This window comes from Homalodisca vitripennis, chromosome 1, assembly GCF_021130785.1.
Source record: "Homalodisca vitripennis isolate AUS2020 chromosome 1, UT_GWSS_2.1, whole genome shotgun sequence".
In the NCBI taxonomy this organism is placed as follows: domain Eukaryota; kingdom Metazoa; phylum Arthropoda; class Insecta; order Hemiptera; family Cicadellidae; genus Homalodisca; species Homalodisca vitripennis.
This window is the reverse complement of record NC_060207.1, coordinates 27,423,021-27,446,766: the sequence shown is the minus strand read 5'-3', so window position 1 is coordinate 27,446,766 and position 23,746 is coordinate 27,423,021. Positions and strand designations below refer to the sequence as shown.

General features: G+C 33.1%; 1 protein-coding gene across 1 annotated transcript; it reads left to right on the top strand.

Annotated features, from left to right (window-relative positions):
• The first annotated feature begins 5,479 nt into the window (after positions 1-5,479).
• LOC124358562 (trypsin-1-like) lies at positions 5,480-12,547 on the top strand. The gene is made up of 6 exons (XM_046810868.1): positions 5,480-5,613; positions 7,279-7,400; positions 8,848-8,936; positions 10,364-10,604; positions 11,136-11,294; positions 12,283-12,547. Exons 1-6 carry the CDS (start codon positions 5,577-5,579, stop codon positions 12,448-12,450), a joined length of 816 nt encoding a protein of 271 aa, XP_046666824.1. The 5' UTR covers positions 5,480-5,576; the 3' UTR covers positions 12,451-12,547.
• Positions 12,548-23,746: the final 11,199 nt, after the last annotated feature.

The window sequence follows — 23,746 nt, the reverse complement described above, 5'->3', positions numbered from 1 at the left end:
ACGGAATTGGTCTTAATAAATGTGTAGATTTGTTGAGACAATCTGTAAATATTTCGAAACTTAAATTTTGTGCAACAGACAAAGTTGCTATAGTTTGCTATGTGAGTAGACATTCGTAAGAATAAAAGAATTAACCCGAAAGAATTCCCTCTGAAGGTCAGTTTCAATCTACAAGGAAATCTACAGAAATACGTGCAAGAAAATACGAAAACGAGGTAAGTGAACATTTGAGTTGTAAATTTGCAAAATAAAATGATTCACAACTGTATTTATTATTGGTAACACACATGTATTTATTATTTGTGTATTTTATGTAGTTATAATGTATTAAGTACTAAACATTTATTACATCATGGAAGATCATTTTACTAAACTATAATTTAAAAAATACTTCAGATTCATAAAAAACTTTAGATACCACAATATTTATAATGTTTAAATTAAATTATTTCTATAGAAGTCATTGTTTTTTTATGCAAAGTGGACATATTTGTCCATTTACGTAAAACATGAAATCGCAAATATTATGTGTGATCGTGTGTATTATTGTGTTTATGTCACGTAAAATCCACCATGTACAGTTATGTTAAAGCTTACATGAACGCTGAAATACTGTGCATATGAATGGGTGCTTATAAAAGCAGTTAAACTTTCGACTTCAGTACCACAAAATCCTTTAAACTTGGACTTCAAATTAGTGTAGGAAAGGGAAATATTCCAGTAACGATAACTTATCTTAGGAGTTATTAATTAGTATGTCTTTATAACGAAATATTACTCTTGAATACTTTATAGAACGAAAATATTATACTCGTAAAAAGATGGATATTACGGGATAGATAGAGGAGAAGTGTTCATACAGTGATGCCAACTCAACGACGTTGTTCTAGCTTTACGCCTGGCTTCATCCAAGAGAGGAGGGGAGGGGGCACTTCTAGCTCTTTCAAGGCCTCCAGGGCTGTAACGGGGTTCATGGAAAACGGGCCAACTACGACATCCCCCTCTAGTCACTAACAACAGTCGGGGTAGGACGCAAGTTTGGAGGGAGTCCATTTGTCTACCGCACACGAAACAAGGTTCAGAGCGACACTACTTCGGCAACCGCGTTCACAAAGGGTATCTGGGCCCAAGACGGCACTATTACAGCCAACGAGAAATACAAGGGTTCAATACCCACGCACCTTGGTAGAGCGAAAACAAAGCCGCTTCTGGTATTTCATAACGCGGCGAGTTCCGAGACGAGACTGTACGGGTACAAGAAAAGCATCGAGACTCAGAGGTTTTTAGCGACCGCTACCGGACCATGTCATCTCCAGAACGGCTCCGACGATACACTTGACTGCTCGGGCGTCTAAGGACGCTTCTAGACTGTACACATACAGACAGATGAGAAAAACGGTTGTTAAATAGGACAATACGTCCAAGGTTTTCTAAGTCAGCTCTGGAATTGTATGAACTATTTTAACTGATAGCAAAGAGCCTTCTTATACATACTAAAAGTAAAACTAAAGCCTAATCTAACTGGGAATTATTGTAAATAATACTCGGAAAAAGTGGCCCCCTTAAATTCACGCAGAGGTTCAAGAAATACAAACCAAATACACTTATTTACAACAGCACTAAAACAAAGGAGTTTATAGTTTACACTGACTGCTCGGGCGGTTTCTGAACGGCAAACAGACAGGCAGACAGACGGGACCACGTGATGCGTCCACTAATGAGAAAAGCGGTAGTTACATTGGACGATAGGTCCAAGGTTCACTGAGTCAGCTCTGGAATTCTCTGAATGATTTTAACTGATAACAAGGAATCTTATTCCGAATAATAAAATTAAAGCCTAGTCTAACTAAACATGATTGTTAATACTCGTATTAAACATCTGTGTTATGCAGCAGGACATTGTGTGCGAAACCGTAGGTGACAGCTAGAAATTACAAATTAATACCTAATGAAGGTAAGAATGCTCCGAAGCTGATCAATAAACTCCCTAAAGGCATGAAAAATTAAATGCTTTTATTTTTTATTCGGTAGACGTCACTGAAACTAATTATCAAATGGAAGAGCCAGGTCTGACGACAAGTGCGAATAACAATGAGCGATAAAACGATGTAATGTACAGGGAAGTCTGTGAATGTAAACGACAGGTAATAGTTTATGTAACGTTTACTATGCTCTTCAAGCCTGTGTCTACAGCACTGGAGAGGTGAATTATTACTTCCCCTATTCGCTCGCCCTAATAAAAAATTTTATTACCGGAACGGCAACATTGATCAAACACTATAGAACTTATAACACACTGTCTCTTTATTCAGCTAACGTTTTACCAAATTATTGAGTCCACAAATATTAATTACATTAAACTAATATTATCTAGTGTTTTTTGTTGGTCCAATAATGAAAGAACAATATTTTTATTAATTACTCATAAAGTTATATTACACAAAAATATATAGCATATAAAAGAGTTTTTACTTGAAAATTAACATTTAGGAACTAAACTTAGAAAAAAAACCATCCAGATTTTTAATAATTATATAAAATGAGAACCAGAGTTCATTGATTAAAACGTATTTAAAAAAATATCAAAACACTGGAATTTACCTAATAATAAATAGTTAAAATGACGCACAACGAAGTTATTATTTTTCCAGTAGATTTCTGAATAACAGACACATCTGTATGATCTTTTTAACACTTAATAGTGTACTATTGTTATATGGATAAAACAGGCCAATGCTACACATTTCGCTTAGCCTCGAGCATCGTATTGTCCACGACTACAAGGGAATATGAGAAACTGATACATTCTGCGGGCTTACATTGGCAAGTTTTTCATAATATTGTATCCATACATCTCCCTGTATCTAAGAATATACTTTTGAATACCTATCACCAGAAATATTTGTAATTGGTAGGAAAGCTATAACAATACTGTAATGCATATAATTAATTTACAAACTAACTAATTTATTGAAGTTGATTGTTTATTTGAGAAAGTTCATTCAATACTTATAAGTTAACTAATACAAGCTTTTCTTAAATATTGAAGTATTTAAATTTTCATGATTAGGATTTTGTTTCTTTGTTGTTTTAACGTTTTAGACGAGACTACTATATTGTAAGATATAACAATATATAAAAGTAATGATACAACGAGTGGAAAATAAAAAAGCAAGCATAGGTAAAAAATATGCACATTGAATAAAACAAAATTTGGGACCATCGAATCGAAGGATCTGGAATTAGACAATATTGGAATGATAAAAATCAAATACAGATATATCGAAGGTTTAGCTAAACTCAGTGATATTTTTAATTATATTTATACTCAAGAAAAGCTGGAAACAAAAAGTTTTTGAAAAAAAAAAATAAATTAAGGATTTTATTTCGAATAAACTAGATGCATTTATTGAAGAACTAGAGTGAATTAAGTATTTAAAAAGAATCTTAACTGCAAAACGTTCCCTAATTTCAGTGGAAGTTAATGGACTTTTAATCGATTTTATTGACAATTTATCTTTAGATTGACATGTACAAGGCTATAAGTATATGGGACCTGGAACAAAGCTTGAAAAAAGAATAAACAGAAGAGTTTATTTATGCAAAATTCAGATATATAGATACTAGATATAATGCAGATAAATATATACATTTTAATCAAAATATGCTACTTTAGGTGATAGATTTATTGCACTTCCAACAACCGGAGAAAAGTTTTAAAAAGAAACTTAGGATTGGGTATTGAAGAAAATTTGGAATTTTAATTAAATAAATTGTGAAAGTATTTGTAATCGTAAATTTGAGTAAACACCAAAAAGATGAAATTGAATATGCTTGTAAAAAGAAAATACATGTTAGTATTCAATTTAATTTAGATCAATTATAAAATGGTAAAGCTATATTTATAAGAAATACACACCACAATACTCTTCAATTAACAAGAAAAACAATAAAGGATTTGTAAAGAATTTGTTTATAATTAATTAAAAGGTGGTTATCGGAAGATTTTTAATACTTTGCATGGTTATAAATTAATACTTTTATCGACTTTTTAGCAATGTTCACACAATTTTGAATAGCTAACAATTGAATATATTTAGTATTTCTAAAGCAAAGTCTATAAGGATTTCTTGAAAATTTCTTATATTATTTTATCAATGTTTCTAGAAATAATCTATCAATGTTTGCAAGAGAAAGTTCCTTTCCAATGTCTTACAATTTTTTAGTATTAAATAGATTAAAGAGATTTTATTTTGTATGAAATTTTCAAAACGTACATTTTTAAACAAAAAATTATTTTTTTATTCATATACCTTTTACAAAATTAAACTTGTTAATTTTTTTTATTCGAAAGTGTCTTTTACAATTGTATTGACTATAAACTTTTTCTTTAATATTTATCTATCTTAAAAGCATAATGCATTTTTCTGTTCATCTTTTTATGGACAGGTTTGAGTATTTATCACAATAATATATGTTTTATTTTGGAATAAATTTTCATACAAATTTTGATAAATATTTTAAGATTTGTAAGCTTTTTGAAAAGAAATTTGTTGAATATTAACTGTTTTCTATGCCTCACAACTACGTTAACTTTACAAACGGTATAAATTTTATACAAATATATTTCTTAGCAAATTAACTTATGTATAACTGGAGTCCAGATAGGCTAGGGATATAAATAATATAAAAAGTTTAAAAAATTATAAAAAATATAAAATAAAACAAAATTTTGAATTAGAAAAAACACTATATTTAGTTTAAAACAATAGCAGGGTTGGAAGGTTTTAAATTTCATGTGCCAAATAGACTTTAGTATATTATGGACGATAAAAAGAATAATTACATGAAAAGATATAATATTTAACTGTTGTTGGAAAATAATGATAAAAGATAAAGAATATGTAAAATTTAACTTTGAAAGAATGAGAATTTTTCATCAATGTATCAATCAATTTTAACAGAGTATTTATTGAATCTAAACAGAATTTTTATTCAATTTAGACATTTTGGCATCATTCAGAACACAATTATAAAATAGAATACTTATTCATTTTTAATAGGTTTCACATCAGTTTTTCATGGATTTTACAACTATTTATAACAGTTTTTCATTCTTTTTAAGAGTTTTTATATTCAATCTTAACAGAATTTTAATAGATTTTGCATTCATTTTGCACGATTTTTTGTAGACCTGTTTATGGTATTTTAGGCAGTATTTTCTTTAGGCTCCAAAATTATCCTAGAATTGAATTATATAAGTCGTAGTTATGAGGAATAATTTCTGATAAAAATATTTTCTCACCTTTTTAATATTCGTTACACACAGCTTTACGCTATTATTGATTCACTTACGTACTTTCGTTAAGGCACTTTAAACTTGATAGTAGCTAACCACTTTGTAATAGGCAATCAATCACTTTATCAGTATTTGAAGCATATTATATAAATACAATCTGAAGAAGTTGTTGGTATGAGGTTGTGCCCATATTCGATATATCACACATTACGCCTCTCACTAACCTGTGATAACGGTGTTTACTCGAAAGTAGTGTGGACGTTCAAATGAATTAATCATGAATTTTAAACTACATGTTCTGGTATTAAGCATCTGTGAGTACTGGATATAGTTAGTGATAAAACAGGAAATTTCAAATAGTTTTCTAAATTTATTATAAAATACAGTCTTATCACAGCGTTTTGATATGTAGGCTAGCTATAGTTTTGTATTAGCAAACAGTTTCACCTGTATACGTTCAAAATATAGAAACTGTTTTTTTTATGTTTGTACTAATGCAAAATACTTTCTGATGAACATATTTTCCAAACAATTTAATATTATTTACAATGATATAATATTATTACAGTGTTATAATGTGCATAAACTGCTGCCTGAAGGATTCGAGCGAAAAGTGCCGTTAGAAGCGACAATGTTGCATTAGATTTTGCATAATGTTTCACCATTGCATTTACCAAAACATGTTTCTATTTCAACTCTTGTAATACTCGGCGCGGTGCATCTTTACAATCGATCCCCATTCATAAAACTTCCGTTCATTCGTAAAACTTCCAGTCATCCATTCTTCCAATGTATCTTTTTGCCGACTCTGGAATAATCTTCCTGGAGGTGTCAGAACTGTTGAAGGATGAGCTCAGTTTTGGGCTGGGGTCAAGAAGTATGTGCAAGGTTTCGGGGCTTGTGGGATTTATAGCTCCCGTGGCACGTTGACTGCTGATGGTAACAGTGTGCGTGAGATGAATGGGTATTTGATTGATTGATTAAAATCCAGTCAATCATATTTTGTATCTTCTGTTATTAGTCATTTGATAGGTGTATTGATATATAATAATATGGTTGTATATAAATACATATGGTAACTTGTTATAGTTATGTTAAAGATCACTGAGTCGTCCTATCCTCTCCAATTTGTCATATTTACAAGACGTTTTTCATTTTAATATTGTAAACAAAAAATAATATTGGGCTTAAGATTGAACCTTGGCGAATACCACATGTTACTATTTGTGTTTTAGATATGATGAGTTGTGAATAATTTCTATAATTCCAAATGTATTTTCACGTACGATACAAACAACGAACGCTGAGGATCACGAACGGCATACATTTCAAGGTTTGTAAAGAAGACATCGTGCATGACTCGGTCAATCACCTTCAGTAATTTTCCGACAGGAAACCCCTAATGCTGAGTCTGAATCAATTGCTGTGACTATAGAATTAATGGAATCGTAAGCTGCGGTTGTTGGTTATATACTCCATGTTGATCGTTTACAAATACGGTAGTTAATTATGAATATCTATAAATTTACAACACATTATAACTTCCTATGTTTTAAAAAGTACTGATAATAAATAATATTGGTTTGTTCACTGCTAACGGCCCTTTTCACTCGTATCCTACAGCAGTTTGCGTTAACCTATCACAATACAATACGATTTCAAAAGAAACCATTATTATTCGGGGTAGTAAAATGTAAAAGAATATCTCAAGCTGCATAAAAAGTGAGATCTCTACAATTAATTGTATTAAAGATAAAACTAAAAAGATGTTTTATCTAACAATTTAACAAGAGTTGTAACTATAAGCAACTATGTAATATTTATGTTTTTAAACAAGAAAACTATTATTACTGGTGAGACGTACTGTTTGGTTTACCATTTTACAGGTGTGAAATGTAGAAAATACCTTATTTACCTCTAATGCTACTAAAATAGTAGTTAATTTTGTTATAGTTTGTTTAAAATATTGTTATTTCTAGTGTACTGTGTCCAGAGTTCCTACAGCGATCGGCCTGTCACAGGGAAAGCCTTACCTCTAGAAAACAGCCGGCTAGGTATCTATGATGGAACACCTACTACCATCGAAAAACATCCTTACTTGGTAAAGACATTTATTCATTCTAAAATTCAAACAAGGTAATAGTAGAAAACTCGCACTATATTTGTTATGTTTTATTAGCTAAATTCTTTCAACCAATAATTCAATTGTGCATTTAGTATTTCGGGTATAAAATACAAGATTCAAAATACAGCAGTTATCGTTTTTTTATTGGTGTTAGATAAAGCATATTAATTTTTATAACGGGGTCTTTTCAACGTAAATGGCATACTTTATTAATTTTAGAGATTTTTTAAGAAAACGGTCCAAATCTATATGAAAAATATGTATTGACCTATTCGGGAATTGAACTTGAACCCTGAATTGAACAGTTAGAGAGCAGCACCCTGTCACGGTGAATGTAATCTATTTTCCAGTGTACCTTTTGAGAAAATTGATGGAAACTCATGTATCTATTCTAAGTATTAGTAATTGATTTAAAGCCACAATTTATAAATAAGGTCATGATAAAAAAATCTATAAAGTAATTTTTGTTTTAAGTAATTTTCAGTGCCTAAACAGATGTGACATTTTCAGTTCACATTCTTTATATAATGTTATTTAAATTATTAAAAATACTAATGCACGGATGTTGCATACAATTTTATTTGTTTGGAAAATTTATAAAAAACCAACATTTTCTTTCAATTCACATATAAATTTTATCAAACACCCATTGAATTTTCTGAAAAAATAAAAATAAATTATAGTCAGATATGCGGATAGTGTAAAGGATTATGGGGATACGATATAGGGGAGGAAATATATGATGCATTAAGTCTCTCATACCAATATGAACTGTATTTATGTACGTAAATAATCATCACACTAGTGATAGTTTAACCAAATATCTTCAACTGAACATCCTCCTTTTGTGCTGGAGGTCTATCTATTCGATGTAATAATTATTTTATCATAGTATAAAGATCGTATGATACTGAAACTTCACCACTAAAAACCACATTGGGATCACGTCACTTAACAACAGCAGATGTAATACACTAAAACATGTCTTGGCCGGATCGAATACAAAGTACTGAACTAACGTCACCTGATTCACCCGAGTCTGAGTTTTTGAGAACTAAAGTATCATGATCAATAAAAAAGGAAAATTGAAACCGTACATTTTCTTAATTTATAGGAAAAAACATTAAAAGCCTCTTCAATATTTAAAACAAGGTAAAACAAAATTGACGGTAACATAATTAATTTTTTTGTATAAATACACGGTAGATACACCTGAGCCTAGTTATAGAAGATATTCTTGTGCATTTCAAAGTATACATTAACGTAATTTGGAATACTTGTTAGTCCTAAAATTTATATTGAATACATAAATGTTCTATGTAAAACAATTTTAAATCCAGTATTCCCTTCGATTTCTATTATGACTTGTACTATAACAGCTGAGAATTGGAACACGTATGTCTAATGTTATAAATGTCATTAGGTCTCAATCCTGTCCAACAAAGTATTCCTGTGTGCTTGTACCATCGTCAGCCGCAGCTGGGTGGTCACCTTGGGCGACTGTGTTTCCGGGTGATGTGCCTTTATTGTGTATTGAGTAACCATGTGTATGAACAGTCTTTCAGTGTTTTAAACCACGAATAAATATTATAATTAAGTTTGAAATGATTGATCGAGGACTAGACCAAGATAAAACAATAATCATTTAAAAATACGTGATAATTTGAAAACTTTTATCAGTTAACAGTGAGATGATTGATAACTGTGAAAGAAGACTGTTAACTGTTAGGTATTAATGGTTCTGTCTTTGAGAATAAACTTACGATAAATATATATTTGTTTTGAAATAACATTTCATTATTAGCTGTACAAAGTACATTGTAGTATGTTTAAGCTTATTATATTCGTATACTAAAATTATATACTTAATCAAGTAATAATAATAACTTTTAATCAAATCGGGTTGGGTAATATACTTAAAATAGGAAACAAAATATACATGTAGATTACTCTAACAACAACTAGAGATTGAAAAAGTACCAAGCTACAGCAAAATTTAAAACACCTAAACGTAGGTTATTACTTTAATGAAGTGCTCATATATTAAGCATTATGCCTATGTTATTCCATAAGCACAAGTATAGCATATACTATCAGTAATATAATTTAACACGCGTACGTAAACAAAATGTATTTATTGACAGGAACAAACACGAAATAAGATATTGGATAATGCGTTATTTAAAACAGGTTAACATGTATTAGTCTTAGATCCGTTTTTCATGGAATAAGCCTCGTTTTCTATGCTTCTACAAAGTACGTTAAATATTAAAACTATTAGGTAGGGTACAATAAGCGGACCCGGTTTTTTGTATCGATATTGACAAATGATATAACTTAATTATAACTTTCGATATAACCAACCGATTCTGATTTTTGAACAATAACTAACTTGTATCTACTACTTTTTCATACAATAAACGTATTTTCTTTTATAGATAATAACAGATAATCGAACGTTTGTGGAGGACCGTGTAACCAAGTTTAAAAAGTGGCATACTAGCGAAGAGAGAAGTACGGTTTCAAAGAGAAGATGCTTCAACAACTTCTCGAAAGCGGTTAATCATTGCTACCCAGGAGAAAACATATAAATAATTACGCATAAATCTTTTTATGTTGTTATTATTTCATTATTAGTTATGAGTTTTTTCTATTTCCAGTTGTAATTGTTTGTTTGATCGTTAGAGCTCATTTATTATTTATAAGATTATTTGAATTATTTTTGTTTAAAATATGATTGTGATTATGACTATAGATATGTTAATATGATTTATAAGCGCATATTCGATAAATAAATATTAAGTATCGATGGTTGTACTAATCGATATAAAAAATCACGTCCGCTTATCGTGCTCTACCAAAATTAATTAGTTGTATACATAAATGATTTGTAAAGTACATTTTCCAAAAATCTAGTCTCAATTTGTTCTGTTGACTAGACTGGACCCCAGCGAGTTGACAGTGGTGGCCGGCAGCGATGACAGTTCGACTGGTACAATATACACTGTACAGACCGTGACTCTCCATCCTCACTATGGTGAAACTGTATATGACTACGACTATGCCTGTGTTCAGATTAATGGAAGTTTCAAATGGTCGAATAAAGTCAGGCCCATCAAACTGCCCAGGCGTGAGCCCAAGGTCAACGCCAATTTGATGGTTGCCGGATGGGGTGATACGGTAACTTATACGAATAGTACTCTAAAACTCTTAAAGAAGGAATTTGTTTATAAAATAAATTCCCAAATTTATATAATAAGTCTCACAAATAACTTATGAATAGGTTCAGTTATCTAACGTTGTTTTGCTAAGAATGAATCTGTATTGCCAGTAGAACTAGCCCTAGTTCAACAATTTGTTTCCTAACCTTAACTAACCCCACTAAACGTAACCTAACTGTGTGGAGTGGTCTTCCAAAAACACATTGTAGTTTTTTGGGATAGTGTCTTTTAATATTTACTAAATTGTTTCATCCTCTATACTCTACGTTATTCAACGAATTTGTATAAGTTAAAATAAATGTTATTTTATTGCACAAATAACCTAGATTCAATGTTATATTTTTTAAACAAAGAAGTTTTAGTAGTAAATCATTCTTGCAAAAAAGCATAATTCGATATTAATTAATTCGATTATCAGAGATCGATGATTGTTAGACAATTTACCTTCTGAAGTCGTTTTGTTATCATAAATCAGCATTGCCTGTTTCAGAGTGATGAAAGAGGAAAACAGTCAAACTCACAACTGATGCAAGGTAAAATGAAGTGGCTTGCCAAGAAAGTCTGCGAGGCGACATGGGCGGACTATGGTATCACTTGGACAGAGCGGATGGCATGTGCCTACAACAAAGGGAAAACTACCCTTTGTAGTGTAAGTTTATAAGCGTGAAAAAGGGTAAGGATTTATTACACAGTTTTATACTTTCCTGAAGAATTCTCTAAGAAATTTTTGTTATGCTCTGTACAATATGTTTTCTGGCAATAATTTAATCTTCTTTGCTAGTTATAACATTTTACAGTTGTCATCACTTGCAAACGTTTGTAAATTGTTCCGGGTTGTTACATTGAACTCAGTTGACGACCGTACTCTCATAATATTTTATCCCAATTACTTACTTTGATTTTTAAAACTACAATTTAGTACCAAACCTTGAAATGAGAATTTGTTTGGCATTTTTATGCTATAATTTGAAAAACCAGAATATTTTTATCTATTTCACTAAAAAAGTGGTTAAAAGAAATTGTAATAAGACATTAAAATATCAACAATTATAATAGTCTACCTACACACAAGAAAAATTCATGAACAATTCCTCGTAATCATTTATGTTTGGAAGTAAACATTATCATACATAAGGGCTACAGTATTATTAGCTATTAAACAAGCTACAAAATCGTGATTAGACTACGTTTTCTGCTATTAAGAGACCAAAATCGGAAATACTGTTGGGCCGACTATTAATAAGTCAGTTCGATCAGTCAACGTATAATCGTTATCTTAAAAAATTGAATGAAACGGGAAAAATGCCATTACGACAAAGGTAAAACTTGGAAACTTTATCTAGGCAGTAATATTATTTTTGTTTATAAAATTTTAGTGTAAAAACGTCTATAATATGTATTTAGTATACACTGAATTTTTAAGCACCTGACCATAAGAATACAACTTCCCAATAATACTATTCGAATAGGAAATAAGCTTTCTTAGACCATCAAACAACATTCTTCTATCGTATGATTAAGTCAGAAGAGAGAGTTAGGGTTATTGACTTCTCAATATTATTCAATATATCAATATCACAAAAGCCTTATTCAATATTGACATGAGATAAAAACAATGTATTATTTCATGAACACAGGGGGATTGGGCTGACGCTTTTGTGAAGAAAGGGTTATTCTACGGCATGTTTGCTGCGGGGGGCGGAGGCTTCTGCTCTTCGTCCGCCATCCCGGTCCTCATAGCCGACATCGTTCCAGCTGCCGCCTGGATAAAGCAGACAACTGGAGCAACACTGGAGGATTTATAAATCAACGTCCACTATAGCTAAGTTACAAAAGAGATTTGTTTTTATTCAGGAGCTTTATTGAAAGATCAGTAATAAAACAGTTAATTTGATTACGGTATTTTTAAGTAAAACGTTTTTATCCCCTTAATGATTTTAATTTATTAACGTGTTTAGTAACATATATAATGTTTGATATTTCATAAAACTAAGAAATCATTGACCTCATATGTAGCTACACAAAATTGACAAAGAAAATTATAATTCAGTTCATCCGTACACAATAAAACACATACATACTCGTATGCTTTAGACATATCGATATTTTAACTTCGAGATAAGTCAATTTAAGAATGCAGTACTTTCACTAAAACTGAAATAATAAAAAACTTTCTTTTTTACAGTAAAATTTAATGAATATTATACTATAGAAGTTATTTAAGTTAAACAGTTCAGTATAAATAATTTTATTTTAAAAATAGCTTTCTCTTAATATAAAATATGTTTTTATTCCTTCCACACTTTAAATTTATTTTAAAAGCACTTTCGCCAGTTATTGCATCAACCTGGTTATATACAACCTCGTGACTTCTATCAAGTATACAAGGCAGAAAAAGAGCGTTTTCAACATACATTATTCTACTTTGCATAAATCGACAAAAACTCATTCTTGGTAATTGCATGGTAGGAGCAAAAGCCAATCCCTTCTTAATACATGGAAATAAAGCTCTTGTACAAATAGATCTATGTTAAAAGCTCATTTCAGATTATAGAATGTACAAGATCTTTGGCATTGGAAAGATTATGAAGAAATGCGGATTTTTCTGGAAATTTTCCATCGTTCAGTGATACAAAAATCTGAAAATACAAAATATGCAATCACATCTTTTTTTAAGATGGGTAACTAACCTAACACATAAATAAAATCTAGGTTAAAATAAATAATACTAGAGTGTTGTGATACGAAATAACAACTGCCATGTTGTTTGTCAACTCCATGCACACTATCTCTACAAACATGCACGTAGTGTTCCTGATTTTTGTATCAATGAATTATGGCAAACGCCTGGAAAAATCGTGATTCCATCAAAATGGTAATATTTAGAGTTATTAGTAATAACAAACCTTTATAATAGTAATAATTTACAACAATAACTCTTTGAACAGATGCCTACCATAAAAATACCTAAAAATGTCATTAAACATTAGTAAATAAGAAGTTAAATTTAATAACTTATCACTCTCCTGATAATTAAGTACGTAAACAAAATCCTCTTTATAAGTGTAAACAATCCTGGAACGTATACAATAATTTGCACGTTTAAGGAAGTATAAACTAGTTGCAAGGAGAACCGTTAAAATTATTGCCAAAGTAAAATTAAATATAAAACGCGTACTTCCTATAGCCGTGAACAAATTTGCATTTCATCCAATACGAAGTGTATAATTAGTACTGATATATCAAGTAATGACATGAATTACCATCCAACTTATAAAGAACTGTTCAATGTCGTGTGACAGGTCTACCTTCTAATAGTAGCCTTTAAATAAAAATATAATTATTGATTACGTTCTTGATAGATTAACGTTAAAATAAATATACCTAGAAAATACTGGAATACGTTGTACCTAACCTATTACGTACGGTGTTACTTTCATTAACAGCTTAAACTCGGGAATTAAAATAGACCCTACTACGTGTAAAGGAAAAAGGATGTTTCTGGACATATGTCATCGTTCAGAGACATAAAAATCAGTAACACTACGTTTCGAGATCTGCAATCTGATATCTTTCTCAGGATACATCAACTAACCTAACACATAACTCAAATTTAGGTTGTAAGGTAGAATATATATTCTACCTTATTTTATATATATGGTTATAGGAATAATAGGTTAGAAAATGAGCTATGTATAAGAGGAGCTATAAATAAACCGCTCGCAAAAAAACCTGCGCAGAAGCAAATATCTGAGCAGCCACGCGCAGGAGGGCCCCCTCCAGTGTTGGGGAGTCGGCCAAGCATCTCCTCGATCTGTTTAATCAGCTGTGTGGGTCGTGTCTCGCTCGCGCCATTTTATTTACACTGCAGCTACTTACCTATTCTATAAGTATATTGTATTTTTGTGTAGGCCTATACAAGCGTAAAATATTAATTGAACAGACTAATGTAGCCATAGACGTATCCAGGGAGCTTGAATTTTGGTTTGAGGTTAGCCGCTAGGTGGTAGCCAGGTCAGGGGTTAGAGCAAGCAGGCGAGTGCCGAGCAGTGGTGGGGATACTAGGAAATGGCGGCAAAATCAGAACGGCAAAAGGATATTCACTCCACCCTGCGTGAACTAAAATCACCCAGTGTCTTTTTGTGAACAGTATACCTATAGTAATAATAAAACTAGTAATAATAAAGTAAATAAATATAATTATTACATATTTGCCAAGGATTGGATTCGATCATACCTTTATTAGGATATGCTGTAACTAATTCATGTTTTATTACTTCCTGGTGGGTCGAGCCGGCACAGCAGGGCTGTCCTGTATATGTACCGCTTGGAGCCGGGTCTCAAACATCCGGCGTCAACCTCATCAGGTCTCGACACCTCTAATCAACACGAAATCCATTGCCTCCCTGTGACGTAAAAGATTCTTGTAGATCTTCACTAAGGATTTCATTACAAGGAGTTCTTCATTTAGTCTCTTGTTCTCTGCCTTCAGTTCATCACATCCTCATACGTTGTGCAGACTGCAACGTTATTGACTCAAAAATTGCACTTTCACCTCCTTCATCATCTCAGTCACTACTTTAATTTCTTTCTGAACCAGGTCCAGTTTAAATTCCTCGTCTCAACTGAAGTAAGCTTTGGCCTCCACTACCGGGTCCGGCTGAATTTCTTCACCGATCTTGTTGCTTGCAGTATATGAACAACACGACTCGCTATTCCACCCTCTCTTAATGCCAGTTTTATTTGAAGGCGTGAAAGGTGTCAATGCACATAAAAATTCAATAAGCCAATGTTTTTATTTTGAATTAGTGGGGATTTCATACTTCACATACTTCCGCCACGTAACCTAATTTTGAAAGATATTCTTAAGTAAACAATAAAAATAAACATGCACTTTAAATGCAATTCGAAAATAAAATCATATTTTTGACATTTTTCAGTCTAGTACATTAGGCAAATCTGAGGACAATACATCAAAGATATCGGAGCTGTGCCGATCATGTTATCGAAGCAGAGATAAGAGGTCCTGACGCATCGGATTGACACATTTATATTGGTAAATATCTCTGTATAATTTGACAATGTAAAGATATAATGTTTTATTTGGGTTTTATATAAGTTACCTTATAGAAGCAAAGACAAAACCATTATTTAGAATATACTAGAAATAAATAAAAAATCAGAAATATACTAAACAATATATATTAGTTATTATGAAAATATTAAAGATTATGTATTGGAGTCCAAGATGTTAAGTTTAATTTCCTGACAAACGAAATAAATGTTATTTGTTGATCGCATGATTTGATGGATACTATAATGAACTATTTACTAATAGTTCAATTAGACTAAATATAACTAAAAATAATTTCAAATGTAATTGTAAATATCCAAAATTGTGCACTCCCGAATCACAACACCATACAGCGTGGGACGTTGTGGCGGAGCCACTTCCAGCATGGTCCGCCCAATTTGGAGAATTCCCAGTGAAACGACCTTTCTCCATCATCCAGTATCGTTAGTTGACTCCTTGACTACGCCTCTGCCACCAGAACAAAAATATTATATTCGGTGTTTTAATAAAATCATGAAAATGATTGGTGGGGTACATTCCAATAATTTATATTGCTTTGTAAGACCTTGCATATGGACAAGGTAAAGAGTCTGCAAAATGTCGTAAGTCCTGGGTAAAGGATTATTTGATGATTGACGGAAGTGCTTGATAAGAAGATTTGTATTTTAAGAGTTAGACGAGAGCGGTTGCTTGTCCGTAGGTGAGAATGGAAGTGTTCAGGAAAAGATAGTGATATGGATGTCTTCAGCATGTTAGGCCAAATAGCAAACGGTTTTCAGCTAGTGTGTGTTTATCTATCTGTCTAATATTAACGTTATTATTTTCAAACACACAACAAGCATTTATTAAGTCTTGATGTAGTCATGGAGCAGATCTGATTCACTTTTTTCGGGAAGAATGAGCGTATTCCTAGTAGTTTTCTTATATGTATTTGTATTTTTCTTTTTCTTGGAGCATAGTATACCTACTTAAACTCAAAGCAGCGTTCACAAGAGTAATAATATCATGTGTGAAATGGGACAGCCAATTCCAAGAGATTGGATAGCAAGTTAAACAAACACCCAACACTAGAGGAGGCGGTGGAAACACAATTAGATGCTGAGTTACGTAGTGAAGAGGGACGTAATGGCAACATTACTTAGTCCTGTAGTAACACGACACCTAGTATCTGTCCTTTTCTTCGAGCGTATATCACTGCATGTTTATTTAATTACCACATTTACTACTGTTAGTAAGTTTCAGATAAATATGTGGAATCCTTTAGTAAATCACTCATTTCAATATATTTCGTTACGTTTTAACTATAAGGACATGGTATTCAATTTGATTTTAAACGCCTAACACATAAATTTGGGTTTTGTAAGAATGAAAAGACAGTGTTTAATGTTGTAAAAAGTTCCAGATTTCCATCAGTGATTGATTGAAAGGTTGGACATTTTCATTTGTTTCGTATGATACCCAATGGTGGTGAAACTTGTTGAATTATGAGGTGTTGATTCCTATATATACACTGACAAAGTTATGGGGTTAAATTATTACCTATTATCATTATTTGATCAAATAATTTAAAATACCTTTTTTTTTAAATAACAGCGATGATTTGTACAATACCTGTTGATCCATATAACTGAATTTTGAATTTTACATGCTTTCACGATCATCAATATCTCAAACATCAAACATATGTTAAATGTAGGTTAGAGAAGGTTCCATTTGATTTAAATAACCAAAACTATTTTCAGCTAAACGAACAGTAATAACATTTTTGAAAACGTAAACGTTCTTATGAATTATAGTAGAGAATTTATAGCATGACCGGTGACTTCGAGATGCGCCGTAGGCAAAGACGGAACTAAAGTGGTGGGGGGTGGAGCGGCTCAGTCTGTTCCCGTATTTAGCCTTGTGAACTTCGGTCTCCAGTCTTCTATACGTGCCGCCCAAAAAACATTCGCTTGTGCCAATTCACGAGTTGCAATACAATTTGTGAATTAATTGCGTTGTGCTCATTACATTTTAAGTAAAGAGTTTGAGATGGATCATAATGTAAAAAGTAAAATTGGAAGTATAAAGGTTATACACGGCCAAGCAAGAGAAGTGCTTCCCATTTTATGAAACGGGAAGCAGAAACCAACACACTTATAAATTAGAAGAAAGTTCAACAGCGTGTCGTAGAGGCAACTGGAATTTCTGAAAGTACGCTGAGACGAATTTTGAAGGAGGAAAAAAAAATAAGTCCAATTGGCAATTCTTTTAGTACGCCCAACAAAGTAAGAAAACGCAAACATACTAAAAGTAATCTGGACAATTTTGATTTGGGTGTAGTTCGAAGAACAATAAATAATTTTCATCGACAACGGGGTTTTGTTATGTTAACTATTGCGTGTGGATCGTTGGCGTTATTGTTATTTTAAGTATACATCATTAAATTAACTTGATACAAGTTGGTAGATAAAGCTGAGTTTTTTCTTATTCTACTGTGTATATTGACAAATTAGTTTAACCATTTTTATATTAATTTTTAATTTAGCAGCTAGGCTATGTCAGTTGAAAATTTTGTAGTGTATAATTGTATCTACTATCGTAAATCCTGAAGCTTACACTGTTAGTATATGATAAATTGAATTTTAATGGCTAACAAAGTGTAACAATTACAATTCTGAACTGTTCTCGTCGTTGGAGATCAATAATAATATAAATTCCTACCCTTTCCCAATTTATGAGAACCCTTTCTTACCACCAGGTATCTCTACTGCGAACTCATTAAGAAGGGTGAGCTATGAACACAATTTCGGCAGAACATAGTCATTGTTAAGATAACGTACATCCGGTCCCAACATTTCCAAGATTTCCTGTATTGAATTCCCCATCATAAAAGTCCGTCGCCGTAACTTCAAAAGAGTCTTGAAATGTTCAAATATTCTCAAGGTCTCCTATACTAAATTGCTCATCATAAAAGACCACCGTGGTAAGAACATAAGGCTCTAGAAATGTTGGCAAACACTACAATATTCGGCTCCCGCCACCACTATGAGCCGGGAGCCGAAAACTCTCAGTAGGGTTAGTATCACCGAATTCACTCCCCTACTTTAGTTTGTGCCCCCACGCGCTCAACTCCTCCACTCCTCATGCGCATCCCACCGGTCATGCTATAACTTCCCTAGAGTACATCGGCAAAGCTTCCAGGTTGTTGTAACGGATAACAATCGAATACACTAAGATCATGTAATACTAGTTGCAGCTAAACTAAGCTTAACTTGTTTGCACTTATTACCATATGAAATGTATATTTGGAGTCCTCGAAAGCTTTGTAATATATAAAAATCAATATATTGTTAGTATTGTATTGTATCATTAGATCAGCAAATTATAGATTTTTCACTATGCATTCTTAACAATTTCATTATAAAACAAAAACAAATTTTATTTTGAGCTATTTCGTAATTCTTGTCTTAATTCATAAAAACATATACGTATTAAACATTTCACTTAAAAAAAACAGGAGAAAGTACCAAGATTAAAATTAAAAAAAAAGAAATCAGCTTAATATTTCTAATAGTTTGGGTGCCAAGTGTTTCTAAAGCTAGACTATTTCACATGGCATGGGTAGGACGAGCCGATTCCCCTCAAAGAAACACGGTAAAGTGTGATAAAATATTCGAATTTTCAAAACAGTTATTAAAATAACATTACTCAAGATTATATTGTCCACTTTAATATAATGACATAGGTCAGGTTCATAATTCATAAAATTCTGTGTTCAAAAAAATCCAATAAAATTAATTGATATCAGATTACCTTGTTCTAAGTAAAAGGAAAATACAAGAGGGACTTTAGTTAACACACTCAGTAATAATATAAAAATGAAAAATAAAAATTTCATCATGTTTTAAGTAATACTAAAGTAAAGTTTAGTGCTTCTACAAATAATTCCAGAAAAATTAACAACTATGCTATGGTTTTAAGAATTTTCATAAAATATATGGAGCTTGTAGACAGTACAATAATATTTCCAAAGTATTAGTAGGCCTAACTATAACACTGACTTATACTAGTATTACTAAAATAGTTTTAATATTATAGTATTATAGTTTTAATATTATATAGTTCTGTATGGGAAAACTATTATATTATGTACACAATATAATAAGGTGGAAAGTATATACATAATTCCTGGTAAGCATTCGATGTTAAACAATTTTCCTACTACATATCAAAATAAAAACTGAAGAATCTGAGGCAAATAAGAAGACAGAAAGGTTGTGGCTAATCACAGAACACCCCAGGGAGGTTTTATACTCGTACTAATTAGTTTACATCCATCTCTAAATTTACAACTCATTAAGCCAGTCTAGTCTTTCGTTACATGTAACTTTGCCTCTAATGAGCCGAAAATCGGTCCAGGAGCAGCGGATGTGATTTAATGCTTAAATTTGAGGTTATGAAATCGGTATGAAAAACCTCAGACATATCATCACGTTATGGCTCCGATCCATAAATTTCAGTCACAGATGTCAAGTCAGAGTTCTATATGATACCGCTATTTAAAAATCGAGTGTTGATTTTTGAGAAGAGGTTAATTTCAAATGACTACGAACTAGCACAGTGATAATAGAAAAATGCGCTCCAGTTAGGTCTCATGTCAAATTTCCTGAATCAGTGATGTAGGATTGAGTTCAGATATTAGCAGTGAAACGTTCACGATCACGAACAATTGATTAACCAAAATTATCATGAGACAGTCATGAAATGTCTCTCGAACTAATACAGTATAGTTGTATTTAGTTACTAATAAAAGAACCAATTATAAGCACAAAATAATTGTAAATCGAAAAACCCCCATTTCTTTAAACTATTCGGCCTCATTCATCCATCATAAATTCGGTCATGTGATAAATTTTGGTCATCACGCTCAGAGATCTATAATTACACGCTATTTTGTTTTGAGATGAATGAAAATGCCAATTTAGTTTGATGTGAAGATTCTGTTATGAAGATTGAAAAGAAATTGTAATATTATAAAGCTGTAGCTGGGGTGCAGGAAAAAGGCCTTGTCAGTTCCTCACTCTGATGTCTCTAAAGCTGTATCTAAGGTATCTCATCCACCTTTTCCAATCTTGTTCTGTTCGGACAGGCGAAAAGATAGGATAAGGGCAGTATCCGTTATTATTATTAAAGCTTGCAAGCTGGGTGTGCAGGAAAAAGGCCTTGTCAGTTCCCTGACTCTGATTTCTCTTAAAACTGTAATCTATGGTATCCATCCACTGCCAATCATTGGTTCTGTTCGACAGGTGAAAGATTAAGATAGGTCAGTATCGTATATATATAAAGCTGCAGCTGCGGGTGCAGGAAAAAGGGCCTTTGTCAGCTTCCAACACTATGATGTCTCTAAAAAAGCTGTATATCTAAGGTATCCATCCACCTTCCAATCTAGTTTCTTGTTCGGAACAGGTGGAAGAGATTAGATAGGCAGTATCGTTATATTAATAAAAGCTGCAGCTGGGGTGCAGGAAAAAGAGCCCTTGGTCAGTTCGCTGACTCCTGATTTCTTCTAAAAACTGTATCTAAAGGTATCCATCCACCTTGCCAATCTTGTTCTGTACGGACAGAGAGAAAGATAGATAGGCAGGGTATCCGTGTAGAATTATAAAGCTGATGCAAGCTGGGGTGAAGTGTCATGCACTTGTCAGTTCATGACTCCTGAATGTCTCTACAGCTGTGTTATCTAGAGGTTTTTTCCATTCCACCTGCCATATCATTGTTCTGTTCGGCCAGATGGAAAGATAGATAGGCTAGTAACGTTAATTTTTATAAAGCTGGTAGCGGGGGTGAAGTGTCATGCCTTGTTCAGTTTCCTGGCTCAGATGTCTCTATAAGACTGATATCTATGGATATCCATCCACCTTACCAATCTTGTTCTGTTCGGTCAGGTGTAAAGATAGATATGCATGTATCGTTAATAATTATAAAAGCTGTAGACTGGGGTGAAAGTGGTCGATACCTTGTCAGTTTCCTGAACTCTGATGTCTCTAAAGCTGTATCTAAAGGTATCGCCATCCACCACTGCCAATACTCATTGCTTCTGTTCTACAGACAGGATGAAAAGATAGTATAGGGCAGTATCGTTATAATTTTAAAGCTGCAGGGCGGGGGGGGGGGGGCTGGGGTAGCAGGAAAAAGGCCTCCTTGTCAGGTTTCCTCGACATCTCGATTTTCTCTAAAAAACTTGTAATCTAAGGTATCACATTCCACCTGCCAATTTTGGTTCTGTTCGGACAGGTGAAAGATAGATAGGCATTATCCGTTATAATTATAAAGCTGCAGCTAGGGGTGCAGGAAAAAGGCCCTTGTCCAGTTCCTCACCTCTAGATTGTCTCTAAAAGCTGGTATCTAAGATAACCATCCACCTTCCAATCCTTGATTCTGTTCGGACAGTGTGAAAGATCGATAGGCAGTATCGTTATATTATATGCTGCAGCTGGGGGGGGGGGTGCTGGGAAAAAGGCCTCCCTTGGCAGTATCTCTGACTCTGATGTCTCTAATAGTAGTATCTAAGGTATCCCAGCCACCTGCCAATACTATGGTTCTGTTCGGACAGATAGAAAGTTAGATAAGGAAGTATCGTTAATATTATACAGCTGTAGCGGGGAGTGAGAGGTGAACGTGTCATGCCTTGTCAGTTTCCCTGGCTCTGACTGTCCTCTAAAGCTGTATCTAAGGTAATACATCCACCCTTCCATATCTTTGTTCTGTTCGGACAGCAGGTGAAAGATAGATATGCAGTATCGTTAATATTTATAAAGACTGTAGTTGGGTGTGAAGTGTCATTACACTTGTCAGGTTCCTGACTTCTGCTGTCTCTAAAGCTGTATCTAAGGTTTCCATCCACCTGTCCAAATCTTGTTCTGTATCTGACAGGTGGAAAGAACAAACAACCTAGATAGGCAGTATCGTTTAATATAATAAAGCTGTAGCTGGGGGTGGAAGGTGTCATACCTTGTCAGTATCTTGACTCTGATGTCTCTAAAGAAAAATAAAAAAAAAAATACTTGTATCTAAGGTATCCATACCACCTTCCAATATTGTTTCTGTTCGGGAGCAGGATGGAAAGAAAGAATAGGCCAGTTATCGTTAATATTATCGAAAGCTGTAGATGGTGTGAATTGTCATACCTTGGTACAGGTTCCTGACTCCTGATGTCTCTAAAGATGTATCTAAAGGTATCCATCCACCTTCCAATCTTGTTCTGTTCGGAAAGTGAAAGATAGATAGGTGTTATCGTTAATATTTATAAAAGCTGTACCATGGGGTGAGAAGGTGTCATGCTTGTCAGTTCCTTGTCTCTCTGAATGTCTACGAAAAGCTCGTATCTAAAAGGTTATCAATCCATCCTCTCCAATCGTTGTTCTGTTCGGACAGGTGAAAGATTAGATAGGGCAGGTAATCGTTTAAAATAAATAAAGCTGTAGCGGGTGGTGAAGTGTCATGATCTTTAATGTTCTCTAAAGCTGTTATCTAAGGTATTCCCATCCACCTTCCAGATCTTGGTTCTGTTCGGACAGATGACAGATAGATAGGCAAGTGTCGTTAATATAATAATGACTGTATCGGCGGTGAAGTGGTCCATACCTCTAGTCAGTTCCTGACTCTGATGGTCTCTAAAGCTGTATCGTAAGTTATCCATCCACCTGCCAATTCTTGTTTCTGTTTTCGGACATGGTGAAAAGATAGATAGGCAAGTTTCGTTAAAATTATAAAAGCTGTAGCAAGGGGTGAAGTGTCATAACCTTGTCAGTTCTCCTGACTCTGATTGTCTTAAAACTGTATCTAAGGTATCCATCCACCTTTCCAATCTTGTTCTGTTAGAGACAGGTGTAAAGTAGATAGGCAGTAACGTTATTATTATAAAGCTGTAGCTGGGGTGAAGTGTCATACCTTGTCAGTTCCCTGTGACTCTGATTGTCCTCTAATGCTTGTATCGTAAGGTAATCCTATCACTTTCCAATCTTGTTCCTGTTCGGACAGGTGAA

Excerpts from the sequence above, each read along its gene's own strand:
- LOC124358562 (XM_046810868.1), top strand. The coding sequence starts at position 5,577 with ATGAATTTTAAACTACATGTTCTGGTATTAAGCATCT. Across the intron at positions 8,937-10,363 it reads TTGGGCGACTGTGTTTCCGG|ACTGGACCCCAGCGAGTTGA; the intron begins GTGATGTGCCTT and ends TCTGTTGACTAG. Across the intron at positions 11,295-12,282 it reads GGAAAACTACCCTTTGTAGT|GGGGATTGGGCTGACGCTTT; the intron begins GTAAGTTTATAA and ends TCATGAACACAG.